This window comes from Conger conger, chromosome 3, assembly GCF_963514075.1.
Source record: "Conger conger chromosome 3, fConCon1.1, whole genome shotgun sequence".
NCBI lineage: Eukaryota > Metazoa > Chordata > Actinopteri > Anguilliformes > Congridae > Conger > Conger conger.
Window position 1 is genome coordinate 23,780,613 of NC_083762.1, and position 24,699 is coordinate 23,805,311.

Sequence of the window (24,699 nt, forward strand, 5' to 3'; positions counted from 1 at the left end):
AAAAGATGTTTCCAACTTTCTATGTAGGCTAATCAATCACTAAAGAGGAAGTACACAGTCAACGGTTTTACTAGGGTTTTATAAATAGTCCTCTTTAGCAGGCTTCTGATGATGTACCATGTGTGCCTGCATAGCCACATAATTATACAAGTTTTGAAGTTATACCATTAGGGATATGGCTGTGCAAACAGCCTGTGAACAAGTTTTGCAAATGATGGCACTTGTGTTCATGATAGCTGATCTTTTTGAAGAGATTTTAATGTAAAACCTGAATTTGCTTCTTTCACAGACTTCCTTTGGAATTTGAAACTAGGCCTCGCGGAGCCTTTTTGATGAACTAATCAAATCTGCAAAAAAGAGAACTGTCATTGTAAGGTCAAAAGACGTTTTTTGAGTTCAAGAATATATGAATAACATTCAGTTTTAAGGCAAAGTATCCATTTAACGTGACTAATTCAGCAATCACCAAATTGACCTCTGGCTACAGTAATCTGTCTCCTTCCAAGCCAGGTAAATGAACATGCAATATAGTTTTAAAATAATGGCAGTTTTTTTTCCCCGAGGTGAGGGGAGGTCAACACACAGTTATTATATACTTAATGGACTGTGAATGAGAAAAAATGTTCCAAGTCCCCAACAGAGAGCACTCACCCAGTCTTGGCGAAGTTGGTCCAGTACGTCATGACGACGGCGCTGAGCATGACGTCGTTCTTGGAGAAGTTGCAGGGGAAGAGGTCGGTGGGGCCGATCATGGGGATGCCGAATACGTACGGCACCTCGTCCCCGTGGGCGGCGTCGGACCAGGCGGGCTTCATGAGGCTCTGGCAGTGGTGGTAGAACGCGTAGAAGTAGGTGGGCGACCCGTAGCGGGCGTGCAGGTCGGCCGTCACCACGGCCGGCTCCACCCACTGGTGGTCGGTGAAGAGGGCCACCAGGGTCTTGCGACGGGTCTCCGGGTTGTCGCGGTCCGCCCAGTCGGTGTACATGAACTTGATGGTCTCGCGCAGGGTGTCTTTGCCCTCGGGGTAGCCGTAGAGGCTGTCCACGAAGTCCGAGACGGAGAAGTCGAAGTCGTTCCCGGAGACGCCGTCCTCCGAGTCCACCACGTTCTCCACGAAGCGCAGGCCCTCGCCCTGGTTGACGCCCAGCATGATGTCGTAGTTGAGGAACTCGCCCTGCTCCATGAGGATCTCCGGGTCGTCGGGGATGACGTCTCCGTCGATGACGGGGCCGAAGGCCACGTGGTAGCGCGCCGGCTGGATGTCCTGTTCCACCAGCTCACGCGCGGTCTTCTTCCGCAGGCAGTCCACCATGTCCAGGGTGTCCAGCACGTTGCAGCCCACCTTCTCCGCCAGCATACGAGTGTACTTCACGGGCTGGTAGTTCACTGCCCAGCTGGAGAGCGCTGAGCCACTTTGGATAATGGCTCGGTGGAAAAGGCCTGTGAAAGGAATAACAGCAAACATCAGAGGAGTGCCCTGTTTTATTTTTAAACGTGCTTTATGAAACGATTGTATTATTTTCCTTAATGGTTTTATCAAGTTTATTATGTGTCTGCATAGTTTTTTTTTCTTTACTGTTGTTGCTTTATTATGCGTGCGTTTTTTAAAGATATCCATTAATTCCAAGAGTTTTTATTAATATCATCATTATCATTGCCTCTCCTCTACATCGCACACATTACCCAGTAAAAAAATAATTCTGAGTCACAATCTATTTCAATAATGCAATTTTTCAGGACAAAGAAATGACACCCTTCATTATTCAAAGAGAGACAGATTTATATGCATGCAGGCTATTACACGCATAAGAAATGCACACGCATGCACGAATACAACATACACACAAACACACCCCCATACAAAGGCACACACACACACACACACACACACACACAATACCAGACACAGCATGGTCAATTTTTAATAAAAGTACTGTAAGAAAAATAAGAAAATGTGCAATGTGAATGAACAGTTTTTAATCAGAACCAACAGATTTTCTTTCTTGTTTGAAATTTTCTTCTTTTGAATGCACAGATGGCTTGTTTTGACCCACAGAGATGTAAACGAGGGGACTGTACAGTTTTTGTCCATCTTTGTAATTTACACCACGCCATTTGGGAAGAGTGCAGAATAAATTGGCCCGTATCCGCAGAACACTGCGGCAAGGCAGGACCTGGTCTGAAAAAAGCCCCTCCGCTCTCCCTGAGCCCCCATGGTCCCCCCAGAGTGCCCCCTCCTCGCAATCATCTACCTGATTGCACAATTGATCCGTCTTCCTGCTTCTTTGTGTTGGCCCGAGTCCAATGTGCACTGCGCATTGTGAAAGTTTACACACTGCCTTAACCCTGTGCTTCTGCCATTCTCCACCTTCGGCAGAACGCCGTAGAGGACACGGCACTTATATAACACCCATATTGCAGATATTCACAATACAGCACCGGATCGCATCTTCAGGCGGGTAACACAGGAAACGTTAGCGGCAGGCTCAGAGCGATTCTCATAATCCCTTAAAAAAAAAATCTGAATAAATTACAATGGGATATGTTTTCTTCAAGATTGTATCTTAGGACCGCATAAATTAATTCCAGTCGAATGTAAGTAAAATCCCACATGCGCGCAATAGCGCTGCGTGCGTTTGGAATTTCACTTCATTATAACTGAAAAATTTACCTAACAAGGCAGTGATGCAAAAAAGGCGCCAAAGAAGGAAGTGCACTGAAGTGAGACTGGAACCTATGTTGCTCCAGCAACAGACAGCGAGAGCGTGTACAGCCTCCTCAGACACTGCAGCTCGTCCCTGCAAGCAGAGAGAGGCGTGCCGGCTGTGGCGGCTCCTGCGACTCCGCTCTCTGGGCTACTCTAGAGGGGAAGAGAGCCTCACATCTGTCCAGGAAAAGGAAGCAGATGCCACGGTTAGAACACAGTTTACAGAGGGGGACGGCAGATGAAAGATAGCCACCCTCAAGCACCAGTGCCCCTAACTTAATCTTGTACCTCCTCTAATATTGGCAGTAACGCTCCCTCCACTCACCCCTACCTCGTTTGCACTCGACAGACACGGCGGGCCTGGGCGCGCTTTCCGCATACTAAAATGCATTTTAATAACAGAATGCTCTTCTTTTTAATGTCTTTTCGCTGACATGTTTATTGTTGCCATTAAGAAAATATAGTAACATATCATTATATAGGATGTGAATCACCCTCATTAACTGCAATTATGTCCCATTCGACTGAATACTCGGGAGCTGTCTATGTTTAATCATGATAATCAAGTTCCTTTCATCAATAATTGATGCATTTTCTTTTTCAGGTTATTAACACCATTTGAATTGTATTAAAAGAGAGTGATACAAAGCCCAAGTACAACACACATTTACGGATGCTCACAACAGAATTCCACTTTACAGTTGGAAAAACCAAATGACACGTGCATGACCTCGCTAATTATTTTATTAAATGCCTTTTTTATGTGTGGATTTTGGACGGGAGAAGGGATAAATGATTCTAATGTGGATGCTGCTGCAGAATAAACTAGAGTCATTTCCTGACACAATTTAAGACTGCTGAATTCACAGATGTCTCTAATGTCCAGCTGTGACACGTAGCCTATGGCTAAAAGGATAAATTTTGCTAAACCAGCCTGCTTGAAAGAACCCCATGTTCTATTACCTACTGTTTCCTGTTTGGTTTTCCTGATTAATAGCTAATCCCTGCCAAAATAAAATGCATGCATTTTGGTGCGGTGTTATTTTAGAACCTCACTCCAATGGATGAAAGTCCATGGGATTTTGACATCCCACTTTGTGTGATTGAAAGGGGATCTTGGTAGCTGTATTCTGAATTGCAGTGACTGACCGATTCAATACAATGTTCAGTAAGAGCCAAAAACATCCGCCACAGAGTCCAACAGCAGGACCATTGGAGCAGAACATTAATTTCAGATTGAAGCGATTCTCTTGGCTTTCAGCACAATGAAGAACTAAATAAATATGTGTTGCTACTGTTCTGTACAGTCTAATAAAAAGCAAGAGCCTGGCATTCGCCACTTTATACAAGGGTAAAATAATTTAAAGTGTGTTCGCTGCTCCTCAGTATAGCTTTAAATGGTTTCTGCTGTTAAAAGCAAACAAAGAAACACAGGGCTTTTGAAATAAAGCTGTAAAGCCTGCAGAATGTAATCTTGCACTTACTCACATTTCAATCACCCTGGCCTTGTGTTTCTTGCTCGGATTGCTTTAATATCCTTTGGACAGTATCCATGACATTTAGTCATAAATGAGTTTGGAAAAGGAGAGCGGTCGGAAGTCAAACTTTCGACTTCCACGAAAATTCAGCTGCAAGCCCACGACGTCGACCGATAAGAACGTTGCAACGGCGGTTCGGGGCACAGGGGTGTTTTCCTCTGTAAATCACTTTGTATTCCATGTTGTTGGTTGTGTAAAGGCAACCGACAGTACAGATGAGGTGGTGTTATGGTTGACACGTGAGAGAGAGGTACCTAAAGTGTGAGGAGATCCATCAGACGGAGGGTTTACTGGCAGATTGAGGTCAGGCTGAGTTATGTCTGAAGCTGGGAGGTGATCACTCATTTGGCCCCACTAAAACGCTGCTTCAGTGCGTTTTGTAAGCCCCGGCCACCTGCGACTCTCAGGACCCGGGTTAAGCGGCTGCAATGCACGTTCCATGTTTGGTGAAATCTATGATAACTTACTGCACCTGTAAAACAGTGACCCCGTGTCACATTTGACCTGTTCTGGAAAGCAAGAGACCTACACCTGTAATAATATGTCTATCCCCTTTCCACCTTGTACCTTCCTTTTTATCATACAATTCTCATTTTTTTGCATTGCACTCGAGCAGTGTTGTGTCGACACATCTGAGCTGATTCCCGCTTTTTTTGGCTGGGGAGAGAGTCATAGCAGTGAAGTAAATGTGACGTGTGTCATCTTTTATGAAACCATGCCCTCAGGAACATTGGCCGGAGGTGTGTAGATCCGCCTGCAGCTCTGTGCTGAACCGAGGCATCATTTAGCGTTCTGCACTGCCAAAATATTATTGGGTTGCAGCAATTATGTTGTGCAGGCAGCACTGAGGTCACGGTGACCTTGAAAACTGACACCTTACCAGGCTGCCAAACCACAGAGAAAAATTAACAGTTCATCCAAATTCAGACTTCTTTGGCTGACATCCAGCTGCAATTCATCCGACTCGCTCTCCATCTTGGATCTTGGTATGAACACGCTTGAGGCTTGTATCACAGTGGATGGAGCGGCCTTTGAGCACGATCTCTATGGTGGAGCAAATCATCACTTTAAAGTCTTCTCCCCATCGTTTCATCTTGTCTTGGGCTTGGCGTGAACGCAAGGATTTGCAATGCTGGAGATCAAACCGTGTTTGTGCTTCTGTTTGTCTGCTCCGCTGAAAAGGGATTCCCATTCTCTGCCCAAGTCGTTGCTCTCGAACTTGAACCAGCTGTATCAAATTGACTATTTCATACGTATATTAAATCAGCTACCTTTTCAACTCAGACCTCTGAGCTAACCACAGTGCATTCACAAACCACAAAGCCACATTCCGTTAGCCCTGTCCAACCAAAAACTGGGCTTTCTTTTCCCACTGTGGCCCAAATATTGTTTACAATATGAGAAGCCACTGAATATGTGTGTATTTTCATGTATCTCGCCAGTCCTTGTTTTCAAAGACATTTGTTCTGTTTATGTTCCCACATATTCGCGAGTGGCCCCCATAACTCCATTTTTGGGTACCACGCGGTCCTCTGTGTCCCATTTCAGGCCACACGGGGGAGCAATGGACTGAAGCACACTCCTACAGCTTTTCTAAGAGCTTTTTATCCTATCCCCATTGTGTCTGTTGCTGTTTTCTGTTCTTTGGTAGGGGCTAGTGGGTCACAGGTTTTATGTGTAAGTAGCACTGCGAGGCTTATTCACAATTACAGCAGGCTGGATTTCCCACTCAAACTCTCAAGACACTCCCCTTTATGCTATCTCTGAGGGAATCTTAATCCATTTCTCTTCTGTTACAAAGGACGAGGGCGATTTCCTAAACTGTTGACAGCTTCATTGAATATTTTATAGTTCCTGGTTTCTGCGGTGGAGTCGGGTCATGGTGTGAGCCACAAGTTTTGGCAGGGACGGAGTATTGAAAGGTTGGTTCTTTCTTTCTGTGCTCAGATATTAACAATAAAGCATGGCTCCAAATGCTAAAAAAAAAAAAAAAAAACTGGTCAGCCTTGCTGCGATCCATCAAACGCACATCATTTTCTTCCCTTTCCCTGTAATGCTCATTGTGTTATTCTTTGTGTCCTGTTTCTTTCATTACAGGCTCAATCAGACGTTTTTGTATCAAAATCTTTTGTACCTGGAAGCCTCCCCAAGTATCCATTTTACTTTATTCCATTTTACTAGGTCTTAAGTAAGTCATGAATCCCTTTACCATGCCAAGGGTTATGGTGGCTCATTTTCATCTGTACTTAAATCATAAAACAGGAACAGGACTAGACCATCAGACAAATGACCACAGAAAGAGGCAGCCACTACCTCAGATTTTGATGGCAGTGACTATGCATCCCTCACTCTCCACAGCATTTCCAAGCTGGACAAACTGTGTACATCCACAAATCTGTCTATGATGATTATAATGACTGTGTCTGTTGACTAATATCAGTTTAAAAGAAACATACAACACCCACTTGACTTTAAACCTGGCACAGTCTAATATTAAGGATTAATATATCTCTCCAAATCAGTAACATTTCTGTAGCTCAAACAGTATTAGTGTCTCCCTGATTACTTTGAAACGTAGGATAATGGGGATCTCTATTATTATTAAATTATTGGAGTTTATCTGTCATCTTCATTTTTGTAACCTTGTGCTGATGAATGTGGGCTATTGGTATGAAAAAAGGTGAAAAGACATTACTCCTGTGCAGTGAAATGAATGTCAATCATGTGACAGTTTTGACGTCAAAATATTCTGCCACTGGTGCAGATATGTATATGTTGCACAACATTGCACGCTCTTAATTAAATGGGTGTGTATTAATTTAACATTCACTGAATATAAAACAGCAATATTTGCATACTAATTTGATAAGGCACTGTTCAACCGGCAAACTGCAAATTGATAATTGAGAAAATATTGAGCAACAAAGCTAGGATTATATTGGCTTATTGAAAATACAATATATGATAATATAATATAAAAACGACTGAAAAATATAAAAAATACTTTTTGAAAATCGAAAATAAGACCATAGAGATTTACCCAAATATGCATTTTGGTGGTTTCTGCAAGATCACAGACTGCATTATGCACTTATGTCACATTGTTGGTTGATGTCTGCTTATGGTCTGAGGTGATTACAAAAAAATTTCATCAATGTATTTTCTGCACATTTAGGAAACATAGTGTCGCACTTGTCTAGAAAGATATAGTTTTGCATAGAATAGCAACACATGAACTACGGTGCAGTAATAGACTGTTCAGAAACCCTGTCCTTCAATCAAGGAACCAAGGTGTGAGACAACTCTGCAGATCAGAGAGACAGGGCTGCTAGGCTGTGAAACAATGAGGCAGAGTGAAAATCACTGAGACCAAATGAATCCACCATTTCATGCACCAAGTGAACAAGCTTTGATAACCATCTTTGAGTCATGTTCTGTGGATTTGCCTCTGATATCAGCAGCTCACTAAAAATAAAGATGGAAAAATAAAGAGATAAAGGGGGGTGAAAAAAGGAAAAAGCTGTCACTGGTGCCAGTGTTTGGAATGAGTTCCTGACCCAGTCTAGCAACTGCCACCCCCACCAACCCCCCCCCCCCCCCCCCCTCCCCCCAGCCTCCCTAACACCCCTTCCCTCAGCGCCCTCCCCTCTTCAAATTGGGGCGCTCTCCGCCTTGATCCGACTCGGAGTTCAACTTCCGCTACACCGGCCCCGGCGTGGCCCCACGTCTCTCCTGGGAAGGCTCCCAGCTGCTCGGAGATAAAGCGTCGGGAAAGAGAGGGAGGGATGTGAGGAGGCTAAAAACGACCTGATCGACAGAAGCGTGGCTGCCGGATCGATTCCCCTCACGGACCCTGCGAGAGTGATATCTCCCACTAATCACAGCCTGACGTCCGCCAGTCGATGCCCACGCGCCCGGTGGGCCCATCAGCAGGCCACCCCCGCTGTCCACGTCTCTCCGCGCCGCTTCCAGCCTCTCCCAAACGACCGTTTTCCTCCCCGCCTAAATCATTACCGCATTATTCAACGCAATTATTATTCCATCTTTTATTCAAGACGGGGCTTAACAACGGGGCCGGGTGACCTGGACTGTAGGCGAAACGATGAGCTGAGCGGGTATAACGACGGGCGGAGCGGTTATTTTCAGCGTAAACGTTCGTACTGCGCGTTGTAACTATCGCGCGATGCGTAATGGTATAATTGCGCAGTCTGCATGCCGTCACAAGTGCACCATTTCATTGGCCGGTTGCGATGTGGAGAAATGCTCTTTTTTTCTGAAGATGACCGTAGGCAAACAAATAATAGCCAAGTCAGAAGAGCAGGTTAGAATGCCTTATTTGCTCAATATAATTGAGGAACTTTGGTCATAATGAGCTCTGATTGGGCTATTGCTGCACGTCAATTGCGGTTACTGAAATGAAAACAATTCTGTGTACGACACAATTCTGTGTATGTCACAAGATTCTGCGAATGTCGATGCCGAGAAGGACGGAATGATTAGAGGTTATCTGTGTTTATCTCGATGTCGTGATTGCCTAAGTTCTCCTCCTAATCTCTTCATCCGCAACCTGTTTAAACGTTCCCCCTTTCACTCCACGTTTAATATACAAATGTGCTCACACAACCATTGTGTACCAATTATTATCTCTGTTTGCCTGAATCTCAAAAATAGATTCCAGGATATAAAAAACGTAACACTGTCATATGTTATACTCAGACACCAAGACACACTGCGAGCACCAGGGGATGACAAATAAAAAGAAAAATGGATGGACTGTGCTGACAAAATCCCTCTCCAAATATGCATGAATCTTCCTCATACATTTCTGCCACGGCATCCCCAGAATCACAGCAGCCGAACAGTTGATGCTAACAACGTGCTGCTTTTAAATGGTCGGCATACTAATAAACCGTAAATCAAACAAATTTGAAAAGAGTCTGCATCGGATGAAAATGTACAATCTCACTCAAAAAAAAGAAGAAGAAGAAAAAAAACGAATTCGGGAGGAGAGGTTGGATTCTATTCCTGGCTTTGCTTCCTTTGCCTCAGAGAGCCAGGTGGGATGACAGAGGCACATTTTGGGTTGTAGAGAGAGCCTTGTAGACCGGGCAGTTAAATGTGTGACAGACAAATGATTGAAAATGCGCACAAACGCCTGAGGGGACGCAGAAAGACCACAGCGGAGAGGTGGGCAGGGGGTGCTGGGGGGAGCATGACAACCAGGAAGCAATCCTGGACACATCTGGATCCTGCCCATTACCTGAGGAGAGCCAACCGCTCTGCGGTTCCGACTGGCTGAGCCCGGCTCGCAAAGCCAGGGAATGCAGTAGTGGCTGGGGAGGGGGGTGTGGGGGGGTTCAATTTCAAAAGCAAAACAGGTGAACTAACTTTTATAACAGTCACGCAGTTCCACAGGGTTTCAATTTATTTTTTCCAACGTTAGCTCATTCAAATACTGACACACAGCTGAAGAAATAGACATCGGTTTAATAGCACATCCCTGATCAAAAGCAAGGCCTAGTTTCAAAAGAGTCTGTGTGTGTGTGTGTGTGTGTGTGTGTGTGAGAGAGAGAGAGAGAGAGAGAGAGAGAGAGAGAGAGAGAGAGTGAGAGAGAGCGGGAGAGAGAAAAAGAGAGATAGAACAACAGTGAATAATAATGTGGCAATTTGTAAAAGGAAGATTGCAGGTTCAAACCACAGGTGGAGCAGCACTCATACTTAATGTGAGTTGCTTGATATCCAGTTCTATCGATGGATAGTGTGTGGAAAAAAATAAGCTTTGTGTGGTATAAGAATATTAATAATAATAAGGTACAATACAGCAATAGCATGCTGACATCTCACACGATTGAAATGCTGGTGTGTGCTCAGATACATATGCAAACGCACACACAATTATTCATTTCATGTGTGTGTTTGACTGTAAATGGCAAACTGTTACCCTGGCTGGCTCGATGAACTGCAGAGAAATACCTTTCGGCCATCTGTGTAATGTGCTTTCTCTTCCCTCACCCACACACTGCACGTCCTCATTAGATACCCCCCTTCCCAGAACTTGCAAAGGGAATGGCATGTTTTATTTAAAACGATGACGCAAGAAAGATGATGAAAGAAGCTCTTTGAGCATCGCTCTGAAATTCCTTCAGTGAAGCATTCGTCCTAAAGATTCCCTTTAAATAACAATCCAATGTTACATCGATTACCTTTGTGCTAACGAACATGCCTGCGTTAAAAGAAAAATCATTGCCACATACGCACTGTTCATTTGTTTAAAATTCGAAATGACATTATCTGAATCATTTCCATTTCTACATGAGGTACTAGCACGTGAAGCATGCCACCGGACCATGGTGCATCCCTGCCAAACCGAGGCCGGTTCCCCGGGCCGGCAGTAACACACCCTGCAGGGAGAGAGCACACGTGCTCGGCCTAATTCAAGCAGACACTCTCTGTAAACAGTAGACAAAAATAGGAGGACTAGCTCCTCTCTCGCGCTCTCATTAATGATTGAAACAGAGCTAGCGAGGTCAGGCGAGATAGTGCTGTGATCCCTTAGCCTCGCTGCGGAAAACGCCGGAACGCCGGCCGCCCCCTCTGCGCGGAGCGCGTGGAGCGTCGGACAGAGCCCGCGAGGGCTGTCAGTCTTCACCACTCCCTCCCCGCGGCCTGCGGCCCTCGCTCGTCTGCCCCAACGCGCCACGGACGCCCCCGATATACCCTGCGCTTACCACACACTGCGCTTGATTGAAAAAGTCCATTTGCAAACAGAGGTTCAGTTCACTCTGGTTGGTAATAAAGGCAGTGAAATGGATGATAACTGGGAGCCAATGCAGCCATCTTTGCTTGATGATGCGTGGTAAACAGTACACCTGGGATACGCTGTTTGGTCTCTTCCGCTGGTACTGTGCCGTACACTTCCTGTTTAACAATGAGGCTTCGTCCAACAAAATGGTTTTATTTTAGTAAGTTAATGCAATGAACCGAAGAATGTGTGCACATATATATGATATATATTTTTTTATACACATTTATATACTGCATGGTCACCATTTTCCAGTATGATTTTTTTTGAGATCAGGAAACATTGTTTCCCCTCAGACTGGTTCAGGGTTCTCCGTTTTTCCCTTTCTTCAGGAAAAAAAACCTACTCTGTCCAGTGCTCTGTTTGAAACAAACATTAACAATAACTGATGTATTTTGACAGAATCTTTTTCATAATATATTCAGCAATTTCAGTAATTTATGTGTTCACAGCCAAAAATAACATCATAACATCCTTACTCGTTAAGGTTCACCCACTAATTACTGTAATTTAACACAAAGACATTTCAAGAGGCATAAACTACCTACACTAAACACCTACATACAGCGCAGTGCCTTGACGCATATCAGTTTAAAGTATTTGATGTTAGGGAATGCCAGTCCACAAGAGGAAAAGAAAACAGGATGACAATGGCAGCACAGACATACACCAATCTGCGCTTCAAGAGTTCTACCACACATTTGGGTTGCAAAGCAACAGCAAGCAATAGCACAGTCACTGTGGTCCTCATGTATTTAGAGTAAATCCGACTGCCAAGCCTTACTGAATCAACCCACACAACAGTAAACAAAAACCGTAGTATAATATGATATGCTTGCGGCAACATTTTGCATAAATCACACTGGAGGGATACACGTTAAAGACTGTGGTGGAATTTATTATAATATATTGAGCATATGCAGTGTAGAAATCCTATTTGTACAAGGAAACCAAAGTTCAATTTTAGATTATTACTTTAAATCTTCCATAAAAGGTTTGGCTGTAATTATTTTTATTACTAATTAGAGGGCGAGTTCATTTTAGTAGCACTCGCACAGCATTGCAATAGAAGCCAGGTACCTTGAAAAAAACCTTGCCATTTTAAGACAGATTTGCAGGAAGCTCCCAGCCCACTTGTAAGTTCTTAGGAGAAATAACTGTAGACTGAGCAGACACAGGTAAAGACAGAAAAGGTCATGGAAAACCATATGAACCTATAAGTGAGATAGCCAAGTTCTAGCGCTACATTGGACAAGGAATGACTTGTGCGGGAGACAAATCCGGTTATGCTATTACATGTTCAAATCTATTCGAATCAGTTATATTGCCATGAAACAGTTTGTCCATCTGGTAAAACACTGGCAAAATATTAACAGCAGGTTGATAGATTTAGAAGCTGTGAGGCAGGGCAGGATGGATGCATTTGAGTTATCACTGAATGATTGACAAGGGGTTGGTCCCAGTCTGAATCATCTTCGAGTACAAGGTATGCGGTGCTATGAAATTATTAAGATGGATTCAGAGAAACGAGTGGCTCTTGTGAACTTACAGTAGGACTGTGTCTCGCATGGCTGGGGAGCAAGATGCAGCAGACTGCTGTTAAAATTCCCCCCATTGAGACCCAATGAGCCATGTATTCTATTTGTTGCATAACTCTCTGCATGGTAAACAAAAAAGTAATAAAAATGTTCTGAGATGTAAAATGACATTGCCTCCATTTCTAAGTCAGACACAAGAAGTTTACTCAAATATTATTTGTTTGCTTGTTTGTTTGTCACACTGTAGTAGTATAGGTCCACCACAAGGTAGTGACAAAGCTCAGTCGCACCTAGGCTACAGCTAACATTAGCAGGTACCACCACAAAATGGCTGGGCTACCCTGCGCTAGTCCAGAAGAGACCTAGGCTACATCATTCTGCTTGCATTGCTTGACTTCATTTCTAGCATTTCTACTGTTTATACAGTAACTTTGCGATCTAACAATCTTGCTTCTTGCATTAATTACTTGGCTAGCAAAGTAGTTAGCTACTATATCACAAACACACAGGTTTATAGAACCAAGGATTTATACTACTGTGAGCTATAACGCACCCATTATAAATGATCATATCCCGAAAAGTTATAGTTAGCTTGCTAACTAGCTAGTTGAATGCAATTGGGTTAGGATACAGCCAAGCCAATAAAATGTCTAATTTCCACAACTCGCAAGCATTTTTCATTTTATTACATTTCCTACGCAAAAACTCAAACCAGCAAAAGCCTAATAAACTGTTTTATTTATGGTGGTAAGGGGTGGGGTATGGCCTAGCAAATACATCTGATCATTCACGGTTGCTCCAAACATTGTCCTTCAGTTGTGTAACATTAATTCAAATGTACAGTCTGTATACCACAATGGAGCTACAATCAAAGTGTTTCCTTCATTTCTGAACTCTAGTGCACTTTTCAAGATGACAGTGCAGTTTTCATAGAATTATTTTGTGTTTCCCTCAACTTCAACTATGGGTTGTGCTCCAGTAATTCTGTTAATAATCTGTGACAATCATAATCTCCTCCTTGTCTTTTCAACTAAAACACTGCTGTGTCTGCACCATTAGCCTACATCTACGATACCAAAAATATATCACCACTATCAGCAGTATAAGTTCTTGGCCCTGGAAGAAAAAAAAAGCTTATAATAACTTCCTTTTTACTTAATTATAACATCACCAATGTGATGGACCATTTGTGCTAGCATGGTGTTAACTACTTGCTTGGCTACTGTTGCACATACATTTTTCAGGAGGTGTAAAATATCCAACACACATACGCACACACAGCATCAATAACAACAACGACAACAACAACGACTACTAAAATAATTGGATTGCATTTAGTTAGTTTCAAAACAATTGTATACAATCAAAACCCTAGCATGTACATGCCACATGTTCCATCCCAAACTGCCAAACAACCTTAACGCATTCTGAATGACAAGCATATTTTGCATGCATCACCAAATAATTCAGTTTTGACATTTTAATGACAATAATAATATTCCAATAGTGATAACAATAACAATTGTATCCTATATTAATACATTATTACAACTACTACTAAATAACATTTCTGTTATGTTTATTTTATTCATGGTGGGTGGCCGATAGCTCAGGGGGGTTTGGCCCCTGCTTTGTTGCTTTGGATAAAAGCATCAGTTAAATAACAAATGTAATGTAACTACTGCTACAAATAATCCTTATTATTATTACTGTCACCATACACACCTGCATAATAACAATACTACTACTACTACTACTACTACTACTATTACTACTACTACTACTAATAATAATAATAATAATAATAATAATAATAATAATAATAATAATAACAACAACCTCATTATATGACAATGCTGAGTCAATATTTCCTGCTACATTTTGGCCAAATATTTTCAGTTCATTTCTCTGTATTTTAAATGGCAGGAAAGCCTTGACAACTTATTGTCAATGGGTGGCCAAGGCCCCTAGAGATGTTCAATCAGTTCAATAAGCAAGTCAATCATAGTTGATTGACTGGCGTAATGTGCTGATTAATTGAATGATTACGTGGTTGGGGGTGCCTGCCCAGGAGGATTTATTGACTGATTGGCTGGGTGAGAGAAAAGTACTATTTCTCTCTTATGTATGGCTGGCTAATCCATAAATTACCCAGTTTAGAAAATTCATTTGACACTTTAAGCTATTTTGATGGACCAGTGAGTTGCAAGCAGAGGGATCAGCCATGCTTATTATTAATGGAAAATAATAATGCTGTTTTCAGTGGAACTGTACATCTGAATCCTTCACGTTTCTAGTCTACTCACAACCATGCACATGCTGTAATTACAAAAAAAAAGGAAAATCATATGACATCTTATCATATTTCACTGGCTAATGCAGAACAATGAACCAAGTAGACAGCATCCAAGGAGATGGAGGAAGCTGGAAATCCCTGATTTTGTGCATCACTGTGATTCAAAGAAAGCCAATATCTCATTACATGCTGGTTTTGTCCATACTCTGCACTGCTGTCTGAGATTCTGGAGAAAAATAATGGGCATATGTTCAGCTGCCTCTCTCAAACTAATTTCCCAGGTTTGTGAAAAACATATTCAGACATGACAGGCTCAAGCTTTTTTCCATTTGATATGTGTGAAGTACTTTTGTGAGTATAGTGAATAATGAAGACATCCAGAGGGGAAAAACAGTGTTATAAGGAAATCTGTAACAGCACATGCAACTTCAATTTCAGATTTAAACTGAAACCTTGAGTAAGATTAAGCTAGCAAGGAAACCAAGCACTGCAAGCAGACTGATGTAGAGTGGGGTCTCTGGACTAGCGCATGGTAGTACAACCATTTTGTGATGGCTAAACTAAATAAACAATAGATATGTTTAAAAGTGAAATAAAGTACTTAATGGAACATTCTAGATGTGTAATGGAGACAATGAAAACGGTACCAGCTACCACTGTTTAACAAATTGTTTACACTGAAACCACACTGCTTTGGGTATTGCTGTGATCTATCTCTATTGCTAAATGCAGAACCAAAATACAGTATGTAGAAACCATTTTTAGTCCTTAGTTTGGCTGCACTATTCTAATTTTAGGGTGAAATGATAAATGGTAATTTAAATGCTAACTAAGTGAGACCATTTGGTAATTGAATTTCAACAAATAAATGTAACAATATATGCTTAGTAGAAATTGAAGCAAAAAATACAATCAAATAAATATCTTATGAGAACATGTTGGTTAACTGTTGCATCAGAGGACTTGGTTATATGAGTGATTGCATTCCATCTCAAAGATTCATATTGACAGCATATAAAAACACAAATGGAAATGGTTGCTGTCACACAGAATGGTCACAGTTAATGCTTCCTCGTAAAGCAGGTGAGATAAAAAGGAAAAGCACCAAGTGGGCTGCAAAAGCTGTTATATGCTTAATAAATAAGTTAATTTTTTATTGTTAATTGGATTCACACATGTCAGGGGTCATGGGAATTCCTCCATTCTGGATGGCCAGAATTTGACACCGCATTCCCTTCATGCCATGGAAATGTCTTTTTTTGGAAAACCGAATGTATTTTCTATTCACTCTTTTGTGGAGGCAGAACTGAATGGGTGCACTCACTGAGCAGAGTTCTAATTCCTGTTACTGTTGCTTAAACACAATGCAAGTGAGGGCTCGGCAAATGGAGGCAAAAATCTTTCCAGAGGGTTTAACGCAAAATGACAAGGCATGACTCCATAAGTTCAGCTTGGAACTGAACTTTAGCACGGCCCATGGTCCGATGTGACCGAGCCTTGTAAGAGAAGAATGGTGGATATTCAATAGTCGCATTTCTGCCTCGGTGACCACATCTGAGATTATCAGTCTCACACATTGAAAACCAGGCTGGAGGCAGGAAGGGAGAAAATGAAAAAAATAAATGATTACGGCCTGGAAACAGCCCTGAGTTTGTTTGTGTTTTTTTCTCTTTTCCTCTCCAATAAAGCAAGGGCTTGCATTTTTTTTTCTTCTTGCCTTATGTCAACGCCAACAGGCACACAGCTGCAGTCCTCAGCATGCCCTGATATCTCCAGACCCAGTGTGGACACATGGGTACCAAGCAACAGGGCATTTACACACAGTGTCTACTTTAGCTGTTTTTAGATGACTTAGTCAGCACAGCACTCAACTGCAGACAGACAGACAAATAGAGGGGGTTATGGAGCTAATATGGAAGCTGATATGGAAAGCAGGACTTTTGAACTGACTTTTGCATGGCTACCTACCTTAATTTTTATGTGTATCTAAATTGCACCCTTGGGGTTAACAATCAATAAGCAAACACGAACAATACTTTTAATGAAGCCACTCCTCTGTTTGAAAAGAAACCGTCTCCACCTAGCCAGTTCTGAATTTCAGAGGCTGTCACTTCCTTCAAATGCTCCATGAATGATTAGCTCTTTTCAGAATCATTGTCAGAATAGTGGACCCGATTTGACTTCAGATTTAAAAGCGTTTCTAAGTGTAACATTCAATCGTGCACAGCAAAAAAATCTAAACTAAAGTCCACTATTAAGAATGTCAATCAAAGAGAATGAGGGAGGCGAAAATTGGGTGGGAGTGCCATGTTTTGACAACTTGTAAGAACTGGAATGACATGGATTTGGGCTCTTTCAGAATCCCTTGAAACCCACAACAGAAAGATGCTTCCTTTAACATGTACAAATCTTCTGGAGGTGTATCAACAGGGAAGCAACAATGCGGTACTGTACACATTTCATGAACTCCTTATGAAGGATCCTGTGCTATTAATTAGATCATTTTACTGTGTTTATAGAAATAAAGTCAACAACATATTTGTGACAAAATTCTGAACGATTCCTTTGCTGGAAAGTAACAGGCTTTTGGAAGCATGGATTCTCATGTACCACATGTCTCAGGCGGTCATGTAGTCACGTGTTCACTCTTGCAGCAGCTAATATACAGGACTAAATGTGGCAATACTCAGTCCATACAGTAGTTAACCTATTACCAGATAGCAATACTGAGCCCTGGGTGAAATTAAACTATGGACAACAGGAAGATCTACCTATTGGTTGCACACCAAAAAGTAGCTTACCAAAAAACATTGAGGATTGCCATGGATTGCTTAATGGATCTTGCTAGCAACTTAGCTTGCTACCTAGCGAACAGACTGTTGAGTTCAGCTTCTGGTAAGCCAACTAGCTAGCTTGTTTAGTGGACTTTTCATAGCATTCTCACCTATAGGCATGAGCAGTCTGTGCTTTCCTTGAATGTGTGTCACACCCTTTAACACTCTTTTCTTGACATCTTTGCACCATTGACGTTAGCACCGCTGAAATTAACTGATAGCTAGCTAAAATGGAAGCATACATGCAAACCATCTTAAAGATTACATAATATAGAGGGCAGGAGCCAAGACTTGATACTGGGAGACTTCAGCTCCCTCAAAATGTTTTCCACTGGTCCTTGGTTTGAAGTTGATATAATCACACACTATCTTTCACACGCAGGTTCTCACCTAAACAGTGCAGAGCTGAAAGTTATGAAAAATGGTAGATATTGGAGGAATTATATGATGATTCTTCAAAAAAGTGACTGTACAGTATAGACTGAGATTCATTATCAGCACAGTCATATTTTTATCTACCATCCAACTCTGGCCCAGTGCTTGAATTTGACAGGCAGCAGTGTCTGTTATCACACAAGGGGGGGGAGTTCTGCTGGATCATGCATTCTAAGTGTTGTCTCCTCCTGTCTCCATTGCTCATATAACAGCATGGCCTTATTATGTCTAAGGCTTTGCTTTTGATTCTCATTAAATTAAAACAACATCATTACAAAAAAAAAAAGAAACTAGAGAGGTACCACAGCTTGATAACTACAGAAAAAAAAAACTCGCCCAATAAAGCAAGAGACACATAGCAAAATGCTTGTAATGTTAATGAGAAAAGGTAAGTACGTCAAATTGGCATGTTCATGCATGGCTAAACGTATTTGCTGGAGGAAGTCAACCTAAAACTTATCTCCACAGGTCCTCCGCCCCTGTATCCCCTGCCCTGGTCACTGTGAGCGAAGATTTAAATGGCGAAAAGAGCGGTGTAATGTGGGATGGGAATTTAATGGAGACCGGTGGGAGGAGTACACAGGAATGAGTCAGAGAACAGCAGTGCCGCTTCTCATCCAGAAGAAGCCGTCTAATGAGGATAATATTAGCAGACAGGGGACAACGGCAGCAATAAGGCATACGGAGAAGGCTGGGAAACAACACCAGCGGTTAGCAAACAGATGTTCCCACTGATTTGGACCCCATCTCAATTAACAGGAAGCCTACTCCACTTTGCAGCCATCCCAGAACACTCTGGAGAGCACCTTTGACGGCCTGGCAGAGAATTAGTTTTGCTGGTAAAACACACATCTGCGTTTGCTGAGAGCGAAGCGGAGATGCTTATCTGCAGTTCCTAGGGCAGGGCTTCTATGAGACCTGCCAGCAGTGGACACTGTGCTTTTCCCGGGTCATACTGTTTGACCTTTGAGAGCTCACGTGTCTCCTGTGCCGACAAGCGGGTGATGCAGTTTCACAAAATCTGTCCTTCACCAAAGATTGAAGTTGCAAAGTTGCATGACAAATGTGGAAACGCCAACTGAAGTGTGTTTACGTTGGCTCCCGAGACCTAACTTGATTTACACACAGAGCAGGCACCTTGAAAGGGCCACATTAATTGCTCAATGGTAAACCTGGCAGGAAAGTAAAAAGAGAAACCTTTTAAATTTGCTGTGGTAAGGACAATGCTCTTTTTGTGGAAAAGACAACAGAAGAACAGAGCCGAACAATTCGCTTGACTTCATCAAGTCGATAAATTTAAGCATTATTCCTGGCAATGTGCCAGAAAAATGACTCGTCCTTTAAAAGCATTGTGAAAGAAATAGTGTGAAAATGGTCACCATCGCTAAAGATTGATACATTTTTATTTATTTATTTTGGTAAGTTTGTATGTGACAGGCCCTGAACAACAACTTTTGCCATCATGATTCATCATCACAATTTTGGGATTACATTTCTCTGAAAAGTAAATATTGAAAATTGAGCTGAGTTTAAGCTGGTATAACTGGGTATGAGCTGGTCAGCCAGCTAGTGCTGGTAGCTTGTCTGGGCTGGTAACTGGTCAACCAGCTAATAATTATTTCAACACATACCTTGAGCTGGTCAAACCATGTCAAGCTGGGAGCTGGTCTGAACTGGTCAACCAGCTAAACCATGTTGAGCTGGAAGTTGATCTGAACTGGCCAACCAGCTACCAGCTGTTTCAAAACCTAGCTTGAGTTGTTTTTCTTTCAGCAGGGCACACAAAATAAGCATTCTCTTTTGCAGGCAGATGTATTTCTAAAGAGCCAAAGGAAACAGTATGCAATCAATACAAATGAACGTGTAGTATGAAGTCCAGCTCACACAAAAATGAACATTCTCTTTTGCTGGCAAGTGCATTTCTAAAGAACCTAAGAAACTAGGTTTCTTGAAACTAACATTGTTCAATTGGCAACAACCACATAAAGACATACCCCATACGCCTAATGACACAAGTTTTTTTAAAACTGTTTTCACAAAGCTGCAGGTTAGATGATGAAGCTGTCAAAAGCCAACAGGTAATATCGATCTAACATTGTCTATACAAAAATACAATTCAGCAACATAGAAGATGACAACAACAGCAATAGCAATGGCAACAATATCTGTCCCTCAGATTCCACTGCATCTAAAGACCTCTTTAGACCAATGGGAGAAGTGTTCAGTGACTTGAATGAGAGCAACCAAACGGAAAAGAACAGCATTTTCAGTGCGTGCATGAAAAACGACACAAGGCAGCAAAGCATGTCCTCAGGGACACTACAGCGAGAGTGGGGGCCAGGAGGGGGCCTGGAGGGGACGGGAGGTGGGGGTAGTTGGGATTTTCGTTCAGGGTGCCCTGGGAAAGCCAATCAGTTGTTTCCAAAAATGGAGCAAGATGAAGAAAAAGAACAATCGTGAAGGTCAGCGTGGTACAGTAGTTCCAGGCGTGAGAAAAATAAATACATTCGAAAAGTTGACAGAAGGGCAGCCAATGACCCGCTAATTGTGGGTTGAATGATTATGACAGCATTTAAGCTATGAATAATGAGATTTGATTTATTAGTGTCTTTGTATGCATCGCTATTGTTATGCACACAAAGGCACTAAAAAGCATGCAGAGACTTAATGTCCCTTGAAACGAATACCCATGTACTCTTTAATCTTGACTGCACATGTATGACCCTCGATTAAATCCTTTTTTATTAGTATGGGGCAGGCGTCCTCAACCTCGTTCCTGCTTGTTTTGTATTGTTGCTCAGTACTTAATTTATCAGTTACATGGCAAACTCACCTCATCTGCCTTCTTGAGACTGATTTCCAGGTGTTAACAAAAACCACAAAAAGCAGGCCAGCTACCCACCAGGCCCAGGGGTGAGAAACCCATGATATGGGAGCAAACCTTATCTCATGTATTCCTGCAGCTGACCCGTATTGACACAATGCAAAATGAATTTCCAAGCACTAATATTGCACACATGATTCCAGACTCAGAAGTCCGTGTTTCATGCACGGTGTTGTTTGAAGCCATCAGACGCAGTACAAAGAGGCTAAATTAGCATTGACAGGAGGCAATGCTGGTGGGTTGGGAGGGATACAGAGCACTGGGATGTAGTGCTCAGCTGTCATTGCCTTTGTCAGAGGCTTCCTGTGCAGGTGGGCTGAAGAGACTCTGCCAGCTCCTCTCCAACAGAGACACCCATGCACCAGCTCATAATGGAAGCCTTTCACCAATCCCAGGCTATGCAGCATGAGTGAAGCGAAAAAGTTGCGCTATCAGGACAGGAGAGAGAGAGAGAGAGAGAGGGAGGGAAGGAGGGAGAGGGGGGGGGTGGGCACAGCCCAACGCAAGGCGGAGAATGCATATTAATAGGACAGGAAGTGAACAGCCAGCATTTGCTGGAAGCGATGCAAGATTAAGCCTCTCTTAATAGAGCAATCACGCCATGCTGCTGGGAAGCAGAAACGGCATCCATACGGTCATGACCGTCGTCTCTGCAGGCGGGAATGCCGCTCCAATAATAATTTAAGGGTAATAAATAAGCATGATAAAGCGATCGCTCACGATAATGTGCAGAATGTCCTTTTGTCGAGTTACAAAAGCTGCTTTGAGCTTTTTTGTCAGGATGCTTCTATCCCATGTGAAAATAATTCCCCTGTACTGAAATGGAGGGGTGTTTGGTTTGTAACCTGCCTTCCGGAACACAGTGCTGGGTATCTTCGGAGGAAGGGGCTGAGGACAGTGAAACACAGTTGTGATTGCAAGGCTGAAATGGGCTTCCTTGTTGTGCTTCCCTCTGCTGCTGGGTCACACTGTCAGAACGCATCACTGAGGCTGGTTTCCCGCTGCTCGCACCTGTTCAGAAGCACTGACCTGGATCCTGAACATCCAAGAAGACAGGCAATGAAATATCTCCCATATCCCTTCTGCCACACTTTATTTTAAAGGCCTGTTTATCCTCTTAGAAAACCATCGATAATTGCACTGCAACCTGCTAATTAAGTATGACTTACTTTTTAAACGTAGCCTACTTTATGCACACAGACAGCAAACAGACAAACATCAATATTGAAGCTTGGAATAATTTAAAATCCCAAGGATGTAAATGGTTCTGAAAAGTTCTGCATGGAGGAATGGTCAAAAATCCCTCCTAATGTGTTTTATAACCTTATTACAACTTGAAGGAAAAGAATCATGGCTGACATCTTTGGCAGAGGTGCTTGAAAAATATTAACCAGGGGTACCAACAATTGTGGAAGCTGTTTTTTGTGGTTTTTATTTGAAAAAGGTAAGGCTTTGGCTGATTCCATTGAATAATTAATAAAGCACATTACTTTATGCTTGTTGGGAAATAAAGCTAACGTCAATAACTGTATTATTTATTCATTTACAGCACTTGTTGTGGATATTTATCAAGGGTGGCAACAATTCCACTGGATGCATTAAAAAAACAATCCCACGAAAAACATTTCAATGTCCTATACAATTAGGGTTTCCACAGGCATAACATGTATTTGCATCGCTGCCTTTAAATGCACAGAACAAATGAAGCCATATACTCACAATGCTCCACTGCATCCTAGCATTATTGCTTCACATCGCCATAACGCAGACTTTATCAGACAGGAGTACATTTGTTCCGTACATCAGAGAACAGTGTTGAAAGTAATTGTTGTGCCTTTAGAAAAACAGGGACCCTGGAATATAAGGTGGCCTTTCATGTTTTTCAAGACATAAACTACACCTACACACTTCCTGATGTGTATCTCGCCACTGAATCAAAATTAAAAATGTGTCATGCTTCTGTACTGTGCCACTTGCTTTTCCGTTCAGAAAGCTCCCATATTTTACAGTTCTTATTTGGGCACAAGGGTATCATTGTGCTTTGCTCTTGCAGTTGTTTAAGAAGGGCTATACCTCATTGGATAAAATGACTGGGGACATTGTTCAGAATTGCTTTCTGCCAGTCAAGATTGGCCTCTCTTGTGTTCAGAAGGTCCTTGTGGGGCTGACTGAAGCTAAGTGCAGAACCATTGTTCCCCCAAATGTATTTCTCCTCATATTAAAACGAATAATGGCCTCAGAAAAGTCTTGGAAGGCACAGTTTGGAGGTTAGAGGAAGGGAAACATGACGTTCACAAAGTCTTTCACCTTCTTTCTTACCTTTACATTATTGTAGGTAATGGGGGAGGGGTTGTGACAGTTTGCACGAAACACGACAGCTAGGGGTAGGAAGTAGTGAAGATGCCAGAGATATTATCTGTTTGCGCAGTCCGATGCGTGCTCCTGTCTTGTCCCCAGTGTCCCGGCCTTTTTGCTCGGCGCTGTTTTCGGAACAAAGGGCATGAATCTCTTTATGGGGCGGGCTGACTGCTCCAAGTGGATAACAGACAGGCTACAGTGGCAGGATGAACTGCTTTCCCCGCGGTAGGGCAATTTCTCCCTTCCTCATCTCTCCCTCCATCCCTGCAGGGGAGGAGAGCAATGAAGGGAGGTACTCAGAACGACTGCCGTCTCTGCCTACTATTATTTGCGCAGCTTTTGTATACTATCTACTTTGCTCCGGGCATCCATCCATTTTCTTCCATCCATCTTAACGGCTCCACCCCATCTGCATTTCTCCGCCCCCCTCCTTTTTAGCACTCAGCCCTCACCTCCACTCTCATTCTTTCTCCATCCCCCCTTTTCACCATCCCTGTCTTCCCATCGTGTTTTTTCAACCCGGAGACATGCACTCACTTTCCGTCACTTTACAGGGGATGTCACGGACAGCCTGTTAACCTCTTTACTTTACTACACTGACTGGAGATAGGCAAGTTTTTGTTGTGCATGAAAAGAAAACACGTTAAAGGGCAACTGTGCTTGTGAGACACTAGGAATAGTTCATCTGGAGACCACTCGACAATAAAGGCAGATGAGTGGGTGTAAAGCACAAGGCTTATTTGAACCGAATGTCCTTCATTTAAGAGATTTTTACAAGGCACTTGCCCTATTGAGACATTATCAATGGAACATAATTCCGATCACTAAAGAAAATTCGACAGTATAAAAAAAATTCTAGAAAATTCTACACTCAACAAAAGAAATGAAAACAATTCATATGGTTGAAGAAATGTAATAACGTTCTAAAATATGTTTGGGAATAAGACCTGTAAGAACACCGCCTGACCTACATGGAGTTGCTGTCTTCACGAGCACAAGCATCTATCGGACCAGCTTGTGTTTGGTGGAAATAATAAAAATTCACTGCGTCCTTTATGTACGTATTTGTAATGCATAGCTTCAGGATTCTTATTACTGTGTGCTGCGGCAAAAAGAAAAAAAAACCACACACACACACACACACACTGTGAATATAGCACATATCTTGGGGGCTTAATATGACTGCATGTGCCTTGGTATTGAAAAGCTGCACTGGCCATACTATAAAAAGATGACATTTATGTTCACATGGAGAAGCGGTTCATATTCATGAAGCTGTGCTCACATGTATGACTCAGACGCGAGC

At 42.5% G+C, this 24,699-nt stretch overlaps 1 protein-coding gene across 6 annotated transcripts in view; it reads right to left on the reverse strand.

The window, feature by feature from the left end:
- nlgn3a (neuroligin 3a) overlaps nucleotides 1–24,699 on the reverse strand; it is a 155,874-nt gene that overhangs the window by 10,351 nt on the left and 120,824 nt on the right. For all 6 annotated transcript variants that reach the window (XM_061234738.1, XM_061234737.1, XM_061234736.1 and 3 more), the window contains one exon: nucleotides 652–1,441. In XM_061234738.1, the coding sequence (XP_061090722.1) occupies nucleotides 652–1,441 (790 nt within the window). The remainder of the gene's footprint in view (nucleotides 1–651; nucleotides 1,442–24,699) is intronic.